This window comes from Alternaria atra (assembly GCF_907166805.1).
Source record: "Alternaria atra isolate CS162 genome assembly, contig: 19, whole genome shotgun sequence".
Taxonomy (NCBI): Eukaryota; Fungi; Ascomycota; class Dothideomycetes; order Pleosporales; family Pleosporaceae; genus Alternaria; species Alternaria atra.
In genome coordinates, this window is record NW_025091316.1 from 40570 (window position 1) to 57452 (window position 16883).

General features: G+C 51.1%; 5 protein-coding genes across 5 annotated transcripts; 1 reads left to right on the plus strand and 4 right to left on the minus strand.

The window, feature by feature from the left end:
- Nucleotides 1-741: 741 nt before the first annotated feature.
- Nucleotides 742-1705, minus strand: ALTATR162_LOCUS172 (uncharacterized protein; the record flags this gene model as incomplete). The annotated part of the gene is made up of 3 exons (XM_043307765.1): nucleotides 742-1197; nucleotides 1325-1333; nucleotides 1385-1705. The coding sequence occupies 3 exons, from the start codon at nucleotides 1703-1705 to the stop codon at nucleotides 742-744; spliced, it is 786 nt and encodes a 261-aa protein (XP_043163700.1).
- A 3254-nt stretch (nucleotides 1706-4959) lies between these two features.
- On the plus strand, nucleotides 4960-7264 carry ALTATR162_LOCUS173 (uncharacterized protein; the record flags this gene model as incomplete). Its single annotated transcript, XM_043307766.1, has 2 exons — nucleotides 4960-5050; nucleotides 5100-7264. The coding sequence occupies 2 exons, from the start codon at nucleotides 4960-4962 to the stop codon at nucleotides 7262-7264; spliced, it is 2256 nt and encodes a 751-aa protein (XP_043163701.1).
- A 651-nt stretch (nucleotides 7265-7915) lies between these two features.
- ALTATR162_LOCUS174 (uncharacterized protein) lies at nucleotides 7916-9342 on the minus strand (the record flags this gene model as incomplete). Its single annotated transcript, XM_043307767.1, has 4 exons — nucleotides 7916-8002; nucleotides 8046-8279; nucleotides 8331-8955; nucleotides 9020-9342. The coding sequence occupies 4 exons, from the start codon at nucleotides 9340-9342 to the stop codon at nucleotides 7916-7918; spliced, it is 1269 nt and encodes a 422-aa protein (XP_043163702.1).
- Nucleotides 9343-11205: 1863 nt separating this feature from the next.
- ALTATR162_LOCUS175 (uncharacterized protein) lies at nucleotides 11206-12165 on the minus strand (the record flags this gene model as incomplete). The annotated part of the gene is made up of 1 exon (XM_043307768.1): nucleotides 11206-12165. The coding sequence occupies one exon, from the start codon at nucleotides 12163-12165 to the stop codon at nucleotides 11206-11208; it is 960 nt and encodes a 319-aa protein (XP_043163703.1).
- A 2602-nt stretch (nucleotides 12166-14767) lies between these two features.
- ALTATR162_LOCUS176 (uncharacterized protein) lies at nucleotides 14768-16597 on the minus strand (the record flags this gene model as incomplete). Its single annotated transcript, XM_043307769.1, has 2 exons — nucleotides 14768-16458; nucleotides 16507-16597. 2 exons carry the CDS (start codon nucleotides 16595-16597, stop codon nucleotides 14768-14770), a joined length of 1782 nt encoding a protein of 593 aa, XP_043163704.1.
- Nucleotides 16598-16883: the final 286 nt, after the last annotated feature.

The following is a 16883-nucleotide window of genomic DNA, read 5'->3' on the forward strand; positions in this document are numbered from 1 at the left end:
GCTACTTGTTGTGGTCTTCATGATTTGATGCTCACTTCTGTTGGGTTGGGTGAGGGTACGTGGCTCTAAAGCTAGTTCAGTTGCTTCAAGTGATATCTTGTGACGATTCGCTTCCACAAAATCCCGTGAAGATTGGGGACTAGCTACCAGACCTTTCTCCTACGACACCGAAACATCCCAGAACCAAGATCCTCTATTTCCCATGGTTGACTGAGTACTAGCTGATATCCAACACGGGCTCACCACTACACCTTTTGTGTAAATAACGCCAACCTACTATCGAGGTATGCTTACTTCGCTATGTATCGCTTACTCCTACTTCCTGTATATGCATGCGGTTCTAGATGCGAATTTGAACGCTCGCGTAGCTGTTCATCCGTGCGTTGCTAATAATAAAGGCCGTTCTGCTTTTTGATACGTATAGCTCGTCTACGTGATCAAGATGGGAGGACTGCCGAGAGAAACTTGCCACGTCGATGCAAGAGCACTTCGCTGCACTGAAAGAGTTTCGGGGGGTAGCACGAGTTCGTAATTTATTAGTAAAGTGACATCAGAGTTGTCATGTAGGCCACAAGATAGTTGGCGAAGCCAAGTTCACTTGCGGAGAAAGAAGGTAGTGCCTACACCGTTCGCTCACCCATGGAAATTGTGAACCAGTCACTTGCGAAGACATCAAAGCTGCTGTGTCACCAAAAGTAGAAAACTGTTGTTTCGTTCATTACTTCGTCTCGCTTCGATCTGTTATAACTGGTCTCGCCGTACAAAATTTATCAGTGCATAGGCTCCGCTCGCCACGGCTGCTCCTCCTAGTGGACCTACCCAATAAATCCAATGGTAACTAGTGAATCCTACAACAACCGCCGGACCAAAGCTTCGTGCGGGGTTTAAACTGCCGCCGGTAAAGTACACACTGCACATTTCTGCAATGAACAGTGATAAGCCAATGTACATTGGTTTCGATGATCCGGCCTCCAGCATGAGAATGCTTAAAATAAGCTGCGCTGTGACGAATGCTTCTAAGAATAACCCTCGCGTTACGGAAATCGATGCGTCGAGCTTTGTGTCGATGGTAAGATCGCCGGGCAAAAGACCGGAGACGAAGCCTGCTGCAGCGATGGCAGCTATCATCTGCGCTATGATAGTCTGGAGCGCACGGTGCCAATGAATCTTTCGTGTGAGCCACAAGGCGGCAGTAACCTGTGAGCAATTGGGTTAGTGTTTGTCACACTACATATGTATGCTACCAATGTGTCTTTCCGATGTTGCAAATGGTGTTACCCAAGTGCCGGGAACACAAGCACACAAGCTGCACGGCTGAACTCACTGCTGGATTCTATGCATGTCAGTACAGGTTCGGAATCATGGAGATTGTTTGAAGACTTACGAATTTACCGCCACTGACGTCGGCGAATATGGCGACGTTGATAGCCAGAGAGACACCAAAAGCGAAGGCAATGTAGAGAAGCTTTCCAACGTCGGGAATGGGGTTTGAGCTCGCCGTCAAGTCGTTGGTGCCGGCGGCATTGAGCGCGATCTGAGTACCAGTGAAAGCCAAGGATAGAAACATGAAGGTTCCGATTAGCTCTCCCAAGAAAGCTGTGATTTCTGTGCGTATGACATGATGCTTTCTTCGATCTTCCGAGGGAGGTGCAGTTGATGGCTCATGAAAGGGGAGACCGGAGTCGGTCTCTTTGTCGTTGAACATGGTCCAGTACGGGTTGCTACCAAGCGTGCTTGAAGAGAATGGCCTCAAGGTGATGGGAGGTGAAAGCACAATTGAAAGAGAGGATGTGTGTTTGTAGATAGAAATGTGCTTTTCGAAAGTCATTATATCTCATCGCTGAAATGGGAGGAGTAGAGTGGGCACTGGCGATTCTCATATTCGCCTGTGCGACCCGACCAGCCGTGCACGCTTGAGAAGATCATGGTTCCGTCCTGCTGGGCTGGACGTTGTCTGCTTGAACCCGCACGAGCCTGTTGTTGGAGGTAGTATCCATGCATTGCGCCAGACCAGGGAGTGCTGATGCATTAGCGGAATCTATGTCCCGACTGGTGTGCCGTTATGGCGAGATTGAGGAGTCAAATTACGATAGAGTTAAAGCGGAGAAACGTCCATAGGGTCGCCTGACTAGGCGCCAGATCAACTCAAAAGTGATGAGATTTATCGACTTCGTTACGATGGTATACACCTTTTCGGTCGCTGTTGGACTTGATGTGCAGTAGCAACAGCCGATAATGTTCCGTTTACTGCAGATGATCGATGGCACAGGACCACCCATCTTACCATGCGTCAATAGCCTCACTGTTGGTTTGGAAAGAATGACTGCGATTCCTGCGAAGAGGGTGTGCATTGAAGTTTGAGTGTTGCCAAGCTTGGAGCCAGTAACCAGGCACGGCCATTGTTTTGACAGGTCGTTCGAAACGTTGGTCGCTCCGTGATACTATAGAGACGCGTGCATCGCCCCTTAGTGGCGGCTTCGGGAGGGTATGTCAATCAATACTGAAGCGATGGTTGCGGAATTATGCCTGTCAAGCTGGCAACGTCGGGTGCACAAGCATCGTGTAGGGTGCTGCAGAGTGTAGGTGTGACGGAGGATCTGCAATGAGCGATTAAACATCAGCATTCAAATATGGCGGACGAGTGGCTCCCATGAGCCCACCATGGACACGACGCGTGGCAGTGATCATCCAGAGCCTGGAAACGACTGCGCCATCAGAGCTGACTTCTCTCAGGAGATGTAAAGTTCTCTCGTCTACGCTACTACCGCTTTGCGTACGCTCAGTCGCTAGATTTGTAAGACTCTGTACTGCCAACACATTTCCACATGTGTAATTTGGTTTCGGTATTGTGCAACATGCTCAGGCCAACCTTGGTGTTGTGTGAAAGTTTGGTCCCGGTGCACGGGACTTGCGTTGTGCGCTTGGGTTGATCACCCGTCCACAGCCAAACGTAAAATTATTATCACTGGGAGTATAGTACCTTCATGACAGCCGCTACCAAGTAGTGTACGAAGAAGCTGGTTTTTTACCGACGTTTACTCCCACGTAATTTTGATAAACATCTTAATTCGATAAAGATAACCCCCTTTGCACTTACGCTATCATCTCTTGAACGGGTGCAGAACGTTTACACTTTCAACGTTAGCTAGTTATCGCCACAAGTAATCTCATATAAGTGTTGTCTTTGTATCCGGTAGTTCGTTCGAAGGGGATGGCAATGCTGCAAGCTACCTTGGGAGCATGTGACCGGGTACACCCTCGCTACTAGGGGTGCTCTTGTCCGTGACGAATCAGGCACATTGTGAGCTTGTAGCTAGACACTCTCTCCGCGCCACAATGACCATCCGATGCGCTATTGTAGAGTGAGCGAGACCATGACGGCTCTCTTAGTATCGCCCTACATTTGATGAGAAGTTTCAGAGTCTCTGTAGCAGCTTACGACGGGCTCGGGCCGATGTTTTAGATCTTGCGCGCCGTTTCACTCGAAGATCGTCAAAACAGGAGACACGAGTGACGCCTTCGAGAAGGCCGTATATATGCGATGCAATCCGATGCGAGAGCTTCGTAAGCTTCTTCATGGAGGATGCCTTGTTTGATGTCTGCCGGTAGCCGAGTACACTGGGAGCGTGCTTGCCTTCGAGGGTGTCGCGGTGTAAGAGTGAACAACACTCAAAATCGGACATCATCCTCGAAAATATGTGGACCGCGTACGAAAATTTGGTGTCGCTTCCACACAGCTACTCATCTCGAGATGCCTTGTCTTGATCGCGCGTGAGCAGGTGGTAGGTAGGAGAGCACCGCCGGTTACTAATGTGACCTCAACGCAACAGAACAGCCGCAACCCTCTGCAGGTTCGCATGAGCTGGCAAAGGATCGCAACGATGTGGGAAATATAAGACGGGGCAGTGCAATGACGCGCAGAGTTTGTTGACGGTCCACGCGTGGAAGGGTAAGGAGATGGAGGTGAGTCCCGATCCTTGTTTAACCTGCGGAACCTTAGGCAGGGGCAAATTACCACAATCGCTAGCGAGCCACCGCCGAAAACCATACCAAATGCGTGGAGATAACGCCAAGAACTAAAGCTATCAGATACGTCTGTACTAATGTTGTACTACCACGATTACTGCTTCGATCAGTTTGGCCTGACTCATGACTAAGCGTTGAAGTAGCTGCACTCTCGCCCTTGATACTACCTAGGTACGTAGGCAGGTCATGCCAAGACCCCGGGTGCAAGCGATGTTGTTCGCTCGGGCAGAAGCATCAATCATAACAAAGAGTCATTCGTTGTCCGCCGTCGGTCAAAATGGTGTTCTACGTTTCGGCGAGTACAGATACTGCGTTCGGCTCTAAAGAGGCTGCTGAGATGCGAGGTGCTGAGGCGACGCTATTGATCGTGAACGTTAGCGACGTCCCGCTCCAGGGGCACCGTGGACCCTGCTTGCACGCGAGCTCCCAACCTCACATCTCCCGCGGGCTAGCAACGCACGTGGCACGACCCATGCATGTTCTGGACTGCGAGATGCAAGACTAGATCGAGAACTCACGGACGACCCTTTGAGCTCAACATCGAAGATGATAAGTTTCTCGGCGTGTGGCTTGCGTATCCACCAAAACTACTCGAGATGCTGACCGAACGAGTCAAGTGATACGTGAAGACCTATCCCATTATGGTACTCGTGCAGCCATTTTTGATCTATGGCACGATTCTGCTCCATTCACTCAGCTACGCCTCGAGAAAGCCATGATTTTTGCATGCTTCAGCTGCGGTCACTCCGTACCGCATGGCGTGAATTTGTTTGAATCGCAGTCTGCATGAACTTTTCACACGGCTTCATCATGAGTATATAAACACGTACAGCGGTTCAGAAAGTATATCCAGCAGCAGCAACAGCAGCCTCTTCACTCCTTCACTCATTTGCTCAGTCACTCTTTAAGCTCGAGCATCTACTGTCCTTAACTATGAGGTCTTCGTTCGTTCTTTCCGCCGCTGCGGCCTTCGCTGTGGTCGGAGCTCAAGACATCGACTTCGCTGGAGTCGATGCCACGCCTGGTATGATGTCTTCCTGACCAACGGCTAGTATCATGCTAATAGAAGATAGACCCAATTATCAACATCATCCCTGGTTTGAAAGAGCAGGAAGTCCCTTTCAATAAGGCTGAGGCTATTGCAGACGTTGTCTCTCAGGTCATCGCCGATCCGCTTGATGTTAAGCCTTTGTCGGAGCCTTCAGCCGTACCGGATGTCAAGCGACATCTGAAACGGGCAGCATGTGACCCCGAGCCTAGCAATCCTAACACTTACGGCATCGATCTATCATCTGCTAGCAAGTTCCGCGCCGACACCAAGCTTGCCTCTGTAGCCAAGGGTGCTTCCACACCGTCCGGATACTTCAACACCTTCACAAACTTGCAAGGCGCCAGCAGCGCTTATGGATACATGGGCTACAAGGTGGTGGAAAGCTATGATCCTTCCCTGTGCGCGTCGGAGTGTGACTCGAAGTCTGGATGTCTTAGCTTCAACATCTACGTAGAGCGAGACCCTTCGGCAAACCCGGGGCCAGATTGCCAGGACCCCGAAGCTGTTGCCAACATCAAATGCTCATTCTGGGGCGGACCCGTCTACACCGACACGGCGACCAACACTGGACAGTGGCGAGAGAAGTTCGAGGTCGCCATTGCTGGAAGCAATGGCTACTCGTCTCTCAAGACACAGGCTGCTGACGGCTACAAACAGGTTGAGCTCAAGAACAGTGCGATCAACTCTCCTCTCGACTGCAACAAGCAAGGATCCTACATGGGCTACAAGCTGTTCGTTGAGAACGCATTTGATGCCAAGCTCTGTGCAACTGCCTGCAAGGAAACCAACAAGTGGGCACTGGAACATCCCCCTGCCACTGGCAAGCCACAGCTTTGTCGCTACTTCAACACCTACATTCTGCTCAAGAACGGTGTATCTCAGGGTCAATACTGCTCCATGTACACCCAAGAGTGGGACGCTTCCTTCGCCACGAATGATGGGCAATACCGCGGCGACGACCACTACACTATTCAGTACAGCTTTGGTTTCACTGACGAGAGCGATGATGGTGTACCTGTCTGCCCCAACGACATAACCTACCTCCAGTCAAGCGGCAAGGAATTCTGCAGCAGCTACATTGGTTACGTCCAGCCGACTGAAACCAAGACAACTACCGCTACCTCGACACCTGCTCCCCAAACTCTTACCGTCACGAAGACATCCATGAGCTACATCACTGCTGCACCTACAGTCACTGCTGCCCAGTTCGTTGAAAGACGCGTTCGACGTGCGGAAAACAGTACTGAAGTAACCAATGATGTCGTGGTTGACCCTTACGAGATTTCCATCGTGGCTGTCACGACTATTACTCCCGAGGACGACCCAAGTATGCCAAAGCTCAACGATACTATGGCAGCGGAGCTCAACAGGGCAGTTGAAAAGCGTGGCCTCGCGGCTCCAGCCTCTATCTCAGCTTGGCCTACCAGCAAGATCTCCGCAGCTTGCTCTCAAGTCGCCACCGGAACTACCACAAAGATCGCAACGATAACTGCAACTGCCAGTGTCCCCTATGCAACGGCCTTCCAGACCGTAGTCGTTGTTGGAAGCACTTGCACAGCTCCCGCACCCAGGCCTACGGCTCCTTCATATACCAAGATTGTTGGTGGCGACCCATCGGAAGGCGTGCCTATGGTACCTGGCCCCGCCGACGGCAGGCATTACAACGAGAAATTCAGTCTCGCCTTACCTTTCCCGGTCAAAATCTTTGAGACCTCATCCACACAGATCTCCATCAGTGTCGGAGGAGTGATCACGGTCGGACCTTACACATTCAATGCCTTTGCCGACCAACTTTACGTCTATGGCCCCGGTTGGAACCAAGGTCTGTTCTACCGTGTCGATGGCGCCATTGGCTCGCGCAAGATCCACTTCTCTTGGTTCACAGGCAGCTACTCCTGGGGACACGAGCGCTTCCACATCACAGCCACCTTTGACGAAGCCAAGCCTGGTGTTCTTGTTAGCAAGATTTTCGACACTTGGGGTCAAGTCACTCCTAGACGTACCATCTCTGTTACCGGCAATGGCAAGAACATCCCCTTCGCTTCGTATGGCACCAACAATGTATATGAGGGCCAGGCAATCACTTTCGATACTACAGGTGCCGGAAGCGTGTCGTCCAAGGACTTCGATCGCATCGACTGCTGCAAGAAGACTCCATGGGAGTGGCACGTGTGCTCTGAGGTTTAGACTATGGCACTGGCTCATTTCATTTGTCAACAGCCCGAACGAGCTTCGTCTCACCTTACAACTCACTGAAGCAGTGTCTCTTATAAATAATCTAGTAATGTAATATAATGTAATGTATTGACATCAGTCTATCATTGGTCTTTCTCCTTACTGTGACTCTTCATCTTCCGCCTGTGGAGCAAGGTTTACCTCACACTATCGTCAGCATTTCTCCCTCGCTCTTCTCTCCTTCCCCATTCATGACCCCATGCAAGTATGCGTCACCTACGATCCTGTAGCTTCCTTCAGATTTCCTTAACACGAACGGAACTCTGCACCCCGCAAAGAGACCAACGCTATCCCCAACCTTCGCCGAAACCGGCAGCAAACCAATTCTACCCAGTCCTGTAAGTCCAAACTGCCTCCCCTGCATCCACTGGATATGCATGGATTGGAAGTCCTTTTGCTGGACTTCCAACTGCGCCTGAGCACCATCCCAAATCTTTTCGATAATGCTGCTAATCGCCCCGCTAATTTTGTCGCAAGAGCGAACCCAAAAGAGGAAGCTCAGTAGCGTGGTGCATAGCAGAAGCTTATTCCTCCGTACATAATACGTCAGAGCTGAAAAGGGAACAATAGTAATGCCCAAAAGCCACCGTTTTAAATTGCGGGTTACACGGCGATATCGATGAAAGCGAAGAAGGCCGAGCCACGAGGAATAGCCGTCGTGGTTGGCGGGAGGCTCGTATGCTTCTGCGGCTAAGCGGTTACAACACAAAGTGCGCCAGAAAGCTTCGTATACAAATTCGCCAGTCGGTTGGTAGATCGAGTAGGGTTTCGTGCCAACAGGTGGTGTTGTAAGATCACCTAACGGCGCTATGAGACCTTCCACACGTTGAAGCCAATCGGTATACTTCGACAAGTGGTTCTCAAGTTCGAGGTAGGATTGTGGCGCGGTATAGCCCGGGCCCATAGCGACTGGGTAGGGGATGCCATGCGTTATCGTGTCGAAAACAATGCCGCGGATGTCAATAGACTAGTAGCCATGTTAATTGGGAAAAGATATCAGGAACTGTGAACAGCTTACTACCGTCCCATCTCTTTCCAGAAATTGGATCTCTGGACTACGTTCAATCACCGGCTTTGAGGACGGGTATGCAGTCATCATAGGCGTGTACACGGAGTCCTGCATGTTCAGTAGATCCACCACCCAACTCGGCTCTGTAATGTCGCCTTCCTCTCCCCTTGTGATGAACGACCAGATATCCAACACACAACCCATTGTAGGCTCGATCTTGCCATCTAGGAGCATAAGACTAAGTTCCTTAATCACGTCCTCGTAGCTTTTAGAGTAGTCCACGAAGCTCTTATCGATGTCACTTGTCAGACCCACAAGCGCAAATATCCTATCTCGCCGATCTGTTGCATCGAACCATCGGGTCATCATGAAGAGGTACAAGGTGCCACTCATTGCCTGTTCTCTTGCGTATTTGATCGCGTATAAAACATGCGCACATTGCAGTTTCAACTCGGCTGCCCGCTGCGCTTCCTCATCGTTCAATATCATCGCCCTCACTCCATATCTGATTTTGCAGACGCAGGTTATCATTTGCGAAAGTGGTGCGGTTGCTTCAAGGACCGGAAACTCTTCATCAACCGTGCTCGCCCCAGACCACATTTTCACCCGACGTGCGAGCAACAACTCCTGAATACTGCGCTATGTTAGTATAGACTTCAAGCTACATGTAAGCTACAACTAGAGGGTATGAAACATACATCCAAATACGGCTGAACCAGGGTCGTGAGAGAAACGCAGCCAGCGCGGTGAAGTACTCTTGTGGCACCCGCGGCGACAGGTACGCATCCCATGCCTGAGCGTCCTGACCAGTCTCCAATATTGGGATCGCTGTAGAGCCAGCAAAAAGCCCATGAACCTCTTTCAACAACTCCAGCGCCAGCTTATCGGTTGCTTCTGCTTCGCCCAGCCACACGACCACACAATCCGCCTTGGAGTAGATTTCATCCATTATACGGACCTGAGACGTACGTTCTGAGATATTGGATTGGTCGATACAGATGGCGTCGACCCATAGAGGCATGCTGGTATTTCTGCGGCGATATTCGAGCAAGAAGGAATGCAGGTTAGGTGTGACCAGGAGGGGATGCGAGTTGCATGTTATTTGAACGGGTGAGTGATTCGCACCCCAGCAGTACGACAGAGCGTGGTAAGTAACAGGAGCCGTATCCAAACATGTTTCCGAAAGTTTGCATTGTAGTAGAGCTTCTGGATCGCCTGGTTCGACGGTAAGCAAACGGATAGTGCGTCCTGTGAGTTCATGGGAGTAGATGGGTGAATTGACCATAGCTAAGTGTGGGTGTAGGTTTCCCAGCAATGGTCAATTTTCAGTCGTTAGTGGTACAGGCATGAGATGTTGACGGGCCGAGACTGGGTGACATGACTATCTGCGCCACCCTCGCTCAGCCCTGCTCTGCCTGGTGCCTAATGCGACAAAACAGCTCAATAGACGAAACGACTAGCGATTTACAGCGCAGCTGGAGCTGCAGGCGCACGCCTGGTGTCGCATCGATACGACTTTGAGATGTGCAGTGGGAAGCTGCATTCGCTGCCCTAGAAGAGGAGGTGGGGCAGCAAGACGGGCGGGCCTTTGAGCACCTGGTCAAGTACCGGCGTTACTGGCGCTAACCTCTATTCGCTCTTGCGCCCAACTCGAGTACGTAAGTCTTAGGCCATGTCTCCCAGTCTCCCGCCCGGTCGTCTAATCAACTGGTCAAAAACAGCTGTACAATAATCACCAAACGTGGGCACGGGTCGAGAAGCGTTCGAATGCATAAATCTATATCCCGGAAAATATACCCCAACCAACTTAACAACCACAGCCTTACACCTACATCCAAAGCGCGTATGCTATCCGCACGCTGTATGACAAATCTACTTCACTCCGCTTCCACGGGACTACCCGTCACAAAGCTTTATATACATGTATCACCACCAAGATGCTTCTTGTAGACCCAAGTAGATCCAGTCAAGACGATTATGGGGCCCAGTACCTCCACATGTACCTATGGCCCATAAAGATGTCATACACCAATGGGTAAACACACCGAACATTAGTAATTGTGTACACATACGGTAGCTCTATTCGATGTTTGAAATGAGTTGTATCACGCAAGCTCAGGGGGTTGTACTATGGTGATCAAAGGTAATAGATACATAAAGCAAGCACTAAGCAGTGAACACACCTCGTTCTTTTTCGTTCAATTGCACTCGAAAAAGATCGAACAAGCAATCCACAGACTTCATTGACAATATGCGTTTCTCATCCATCATCCTCCCAGCCCTTGCCGGCTTTACATTTGCCGTGGACTTATCAACGTAAGGCTCCCTTTCATAGACTGTAAATTGAATCATTACTAACACAGACCCTCCAGCAACCCTGCTACCTCCACAACATCCGCTGCAGAATCGGTTATATCTTCTATCTCGGCCTCTATTCCATCCAAGACCGAGGAGAGCACGTCGACAACCACACTAGCCGCTACTACCACTTCCAAGGAAACTCATTCAAGCTCCACTGCATCAACGGGCGCGGCTGTTACTATCAAGGCCGGTGAGACCGGTGGTGTCGTAGTGGCCGCACTGGGAGCTATTGCTTGGATATTGTAATTCAGTCCGACTGCATCATCAATGGTTTCAAGAGAAAGAAAGTTGGAAGTGAGAATAGTGTACGAGAAGAGAGCAGGACGAATGTACAACAGCGATAAGACGAGAAAATGAGAAGGACGTTTGAATTAAATCATCGTTGATTCATTACCGATGGCTAAGCATCGTATGCAAATATCTTACAGAACCGTTCCCATTCCATGCATATGCTACCTATTACTCCCTTCCATGCAATTCATGCCCTTGTCAACCATTGATTCCTCTATACCATGTCATCCATCTATAGGATAGCGATCCTCCTGACTTGTGGAGCTTGTGCCCTGGGAACAGTAACCTTGAGGACACCGTCCTTGAAGCTGGCGCTTACATTGGAAGCGTCGATGCGTTCAGGGAACTTGAAGGTGCGCTCGAATGATCCGTGAACACGTTCTTGTTGCTGAGGCTGCTCTTGTGGCTGCTGGACTGGTACCTCAGGCTGTGGCTGGGTTACTACAGCGGTCTCAGTGGAGGCTGGCTCTTCAACTGCCTTCTCCTTGCCCTTGGGCTCGCGAGGCTCAGTAGGAGATGATGGCCGAGACGATGGGAAGTCAGCGGCAAGGTCTTCGAAGTCGTCCTCAACAGTAGGTTGGTATGACTTGTGCGACGAGGTGTCGCTGTCGTTGTCTGGTGTAGCGGCGCCGGTTGTGGTAGTGTCAGCCTCAGTGGTAGACTCGACTTCTGGCTCCGAGGGCGTGGCAGTAGACTGCTCATCGTTGGGGGTGGGTGTAGGCTCAGCTTCGATCTGAGGCTGTTGTGACTGAAGCTGCGACTTCTCCGACTGCCAGTGAGTGTTGCCAGCAATCTTCAGCGTCTGTTCATCGATGACCTCGATGTTGATGTTGTCTTGGTTGAAACCCTGAAAGTCGCCATCTACCTGCCACCCCTGCTCAACCTGGTTGACCTGGAACTCGGCACGAAGTGCGCGCTTTCGTTGAAGCTGTCGCTGGCGGTAGGCTTCGCGCAGTGCCTCGCGATGCGCCTCAATCTGTGCCTGGCGCTGTGATTCACGGTCGATCTCGCTCAGGAGCTCATCGACCTGACTGAAGAAGTTGTTGTACGGCGAGTACTGTGGGCGGCGAGGTTGAGGGCGAGAGACGCGGTAGCCGTGCGATGGTCGTGATACTGGGGCACAGTAGCCGAAGGGGTTGCACTGTGGTGCCTGGTAGGCGGGTGCGAAGCGTGGAGTAAGGACGAACGCCATTGCTGGGGTGATTGGTTTGAGAAAAGAGGCTTTTTGATTGGTTTGGAGAATAGTGTAGGCTGATGAGGCTCAAGAGTAGTTGTAGTTGTAGATCGTAGATCTGTAAATGTGATGTTCTTTGGATTTGATGATGGGCCCATGGAGAGCCACAGGACATGTCTTTATAGACATTGTGGAGGCGTTCAAGGCAGCAGTCGCTTGCGTGCGCGTGGATGAGAAATGCTGATCTCGTAAGAACAAGATGATGCTGGAATTGTGTAGACGATGCGCGACGATTGGTGATGCTTCGAGGTTTGTCAGGAACGCGCCTGAGGATTCGCGATGTTTCTCGAAGTTTCTACGTCATCGGGCGGCTGAAGTGGCTCGTGCCCGCTTATGTAACGCCCTGGCCACCATCACCAACCCTTCGTGGTGCTACCACATCGAGCAAGAAAGGTGAACAAACATTACCTTTTCAAAATCGGTGTCCTTGACTGACAAGTTCTGAGGTCGTGAGCCGCCGGTTGAGCTCGGTAGAAGCGCTTAGATCACGTTCGCCAATATCACAAAGCTAGGGTGGTAAATGGGTTGGGTTGACCTGAACAGGTAATGACTAAGCTAGCGGTCACCGAAGCTGGCCACCCACTGAAGCTGGCCACCCGCCTAGAACTCGGCCACCCATCAAAAATCAACGTAATTAATTCAACCTAGTTACAATTGCCACTCTGTACACATAGACTGAAGAGTTTGAGTTGCTGATTCAGCTGCTGCTCTCTCTGCTGCTTTTTCTGCAGCGTTACTATTGTTTTGTAACTCTAAAAGAGCAGACGCCTGCACTACTACCATAATTGTTTCTATATCTGCAAAGCGTTGATTTGAATTTACATGAACTTTCTTTCGTGGCTGCTAAGGCTTAAGAGCCTCAAGTTGACTATATAGTCTTTTGTTCTCTGCTTCTAGCTGTGCTGCGCGAGTATTTGCTACTGCAATAGCTTTGCCTGCTTTTTGAATAAGCTGGTGAGTCTTGCGGCTAACGCCTGTTCCTGTGCAGCTCTCGCTGAGCTATAAAAAGATCACGAGGTCTACGGGGGGTAGATAGATAGCTCTCAGCAGGTTGAGCTTGATTCTGATGTGGTGGCGTAACAGGCCTTTGAGCTACCTGTGAGGAGTTAACTACCCGCTCAATGTTCAATGGACAGATGCCTGCAGTAGCCCATCTAGCTCGTACTACTCTCTCAGTAATCGCAGCCTCTCTAGCGTTATAGTAGGCTGTAATAAAGCGTTCTTTTTTAACAGGCGCTGCGTTATCTAGATGCGATAGTTCCTAGATCTGGTTTTGGTAGATTCTCTTCACTACTAAGAAAACTGAGAGATCTAGTGGCTGCAATACATGAGATAAGTGAGCAGGTAGAAACAGAAGCTGAACTTTATTCTGCTTGCAGGTCCACAGGAATTCCAGATCAATGTAGCTGCCGTGGCCGTCTAGAATTAGCATCCTCCAACGATCGTCTGATGGAGCCGTCTTAGGCAGAAATATCCGTTGCAGCCATTCGAGGCCTATCGCATTTGATGTCCAGCCGTTCTCAGAGGTTGTGTAAAGCCAGTCGGGTATTATCGCAGGAAACCAAGTACTCTGTAGGTTCTTGCCCTTGAATATCACCCCGCAGCGCAGTTTCTTGCCTGTAGCCGACACGCATTCGATTATTGATGCCCACTCGCGATTCTCTGGCGACTGCTTGTAAGCCTTGCTCTTACGACTATCTGCGAGGACTCTAGTGTTTGCACATACCCCCATAGCCTTGCCAGTCTCGTCCATATTCCACATATCCTCAGTGCGTATACCTAGTCGTACGCGAGTCCTCTCAAAGAGCTCAAGAAACGCGCGTATCTGTTCCTGCGTTGCGCCCTCAGCCCGCGAGCCCTCTATCTTTCTACCAACAATAGATGCGACGCGTAGGTTACGCTTAAGAAAGAAGGATATCCAACGCTTGCCCACAGGATTGTTGTCACCATTCATCCTCAGGATTCGATTCGCCATTTCTCGCGCGCGCGCGTGGGATAGAGGAAACGCGCGTGCGTCCTCTTCAAGGATCTATTGTACAAGAAATTCCTCTTGTTGTGGAGTTAATCGCTGCTGGTATTCGTGGCTAGATTGACGTGTCTGTGTACCACGTAGTCGGGCCGCAAGCGTGCTTCGAGGGATCTTGTACGCCTTTGCAGCAGCTCGTTGACTAGTAAAAACACCAGAAACAACGTCGCTAATAGCTGCTTGAATTGCTGCTTCACGGGGATCCATTTTGGTTGCGTAGTTATAGAGAAATCACGAGCGTAGAGTGGGTGGCCAAGTTCTGGACGGGTGGCCAGCTTCAGTGGGTGGCCAGCTTCGGTAGCCGCTAGCTTAACTCCAACTTAGCCTAGGTACTACCTGTTTAGGTCAACCCAACCCAACCCCGACCCAACCCCAACCCAACCTCAACCCATTTACCACCCTACACAAAGTCAAGGCAAGCGTATCCAATATTGCATATTCGTAGTTATTGTTGTTTTTCATGATTTCATCTACGTTCCATCTACGTTTCATCTACGTCTATTACAAGTTCCCTCCAACCTATCCACTCCCGTTCTAAGCCTTGTACCTAGCGGGCAGAGCAGCCTTGAGCAACTTGGGGAAGTTGGGTGTACCCAATCCGGAAACCGGGTCCCATCCCGCAGTAGCGTTCCAGCTTGCGTACGGGATGACAGGGCTACCATTTGGCTTGCCGTTGAAGCGCGCATGACCATCACAGCCGGTGCTGCCACCAAGAACGATATCGTTGAGCGCATGAGGGTTGGAGTACAGTAGGGGGTTCAAGAAACCAAGAGCTGGTTTCTTGGCCCTTAGACGTGCGTCGTTGAGAAGAGCGACGATACCGCCGAACGCGGGAGCGGAGCAAGAAGTACCCTGGTATCCCTTGAGAGAACCTTTGTCATAGACCCTGTATCCAAAGCCTTGCGCCGAGACGTCGGGGAACCCGCGTCCGTGGCGGTTGAAGTAGGGCTTGTTCTTCTCGCCGAGTTGGTGGAAGTATGCCTTTACGGCATCATCCTGGTAGCTGGGACGCTTCCAGTAGTCGGAGAAACCACCAGAGGAGAAGAAAGTAGCAGTCTCGTTGAGGTAGCGAGTTGAGCCGACGGAGGTGACGAATGGGCAGGCGGCGGGGTACTGAGGCTGGAACTTGGTAGTGTTCTTGCCATCGTTGGAAAGGCAGGCGGATCCGGTACCAGAGTCACCAGACGAGAAGATGACAGAGACACCACGGCTACCAAGCTGAGCAAAGAGGTTGCAAACGCTAAGAGCGTAAGACTTGGGCACGCTCTGCTCGTTCTCGCCGTAAGAGGTGGAGATGACCTGGGGAAGGTCCTTCTGCTTGAGCTTGAGCACCGACTGAAGGAACTCGAGGTAAGGCTCGTTGGCGCTGTCAGCCTCATCAGGCTGGTCGAGATCAGCGATCCATGGGCCACGTCCACCAGTGCTGTACTCAGTGACAGGCAGGGGCTGGGCAAGACCGAGCATGTACTGCAAATCCAAGTTGGCCTCGCCACTGTCATCGCTAGAGGCCTGGTCGTTCAGACCACCGTTGAACTGAACGACGGAAAAGTTCTGGCCCACAGCCTCGGGAAGGATGTTCTTCTCGAAAAGGGCAAGGTCGCTGTAGCGCGCGTACTCCTCAAGGTAAGAAGCAAAAGCGGCCTTGCTACCACTCTTGGGGTCGGGAGTGTAGTCGATCTTGTAGAGCTGCTTCAAGCACTGGGGAGTGATGGAAGCATCACAGTTGACAGTCACGTTGGGGGAAGAAGCGAGCGCGATGCCGAAGATCTCGCGCTCTGTCTCGTGGTTTGCACGGATGGCCGCGAACCGAGTAGTCGGTTGAACGAGGTTGATGTGGTCAGCAACCTCGTCAGGGACAGAGTACTCGAGCGTGCGGAGAACTTTGCGAGGGGTGCTCTCCTCGCTGACGAACCAGGAGAACTTAGTTCCGAGGAGCTCATTGGCAACGCCGACGGTCGTCTTGAAGGTCACCCAGTCGGCGTCGGTCTGGAAGTTCTCGATACCGGCAGCCTTGAGCCAGGAGGAGACGGAGGAAACGGTCTCCTCACTGGGCATAAGCATGCGCTTCATCTCCTCGTGGGACTCAAAGTGCTGTCCGTACTTTGCGTTTGAGGGGGTGGAGATGTCCATGACGGTCTGCTCAAAGCCCGCAGTATCGCCTTGCTGGAGCGCGATCTGGAGCTTGAGCGTGTGTGCATCCGATGCCGGACCTTGAAGCTTCCATCCTGCTGATCGTTAGCATAAATCGAAACTTGATCAGACATATGGCTTACCCTCCGGAACGTCAAAAAGCTTCTCGAATGGCTCTGCGAAGGCCCTCACAGCCAACAGCGAGCCAACGATGAATGAGAGCACGGGAGCCATCTTTGCCACAACCGGTATTGCCTTGAGCGAAGGTAGTCCGAAGCGAAAGCGGATGAAGAGGTCATGAAAAGCGGACAGTATAGTACTTTTATACCGCGTTTGCGGTCGACCTCAAACCCTGCATATCGATATCGACCTACCTCATGTAGTTTAGATTGCTTAACTCGCTCATCTCGCGATGCAAGTATGCGATGCGTTGACATCGACTAACCATACCCAAGCAAGCGACTAAGAAAGACAAGCCTCGGACTGGTGCTCTTGACAAGGCTTGTGTGCCGGATAAGCT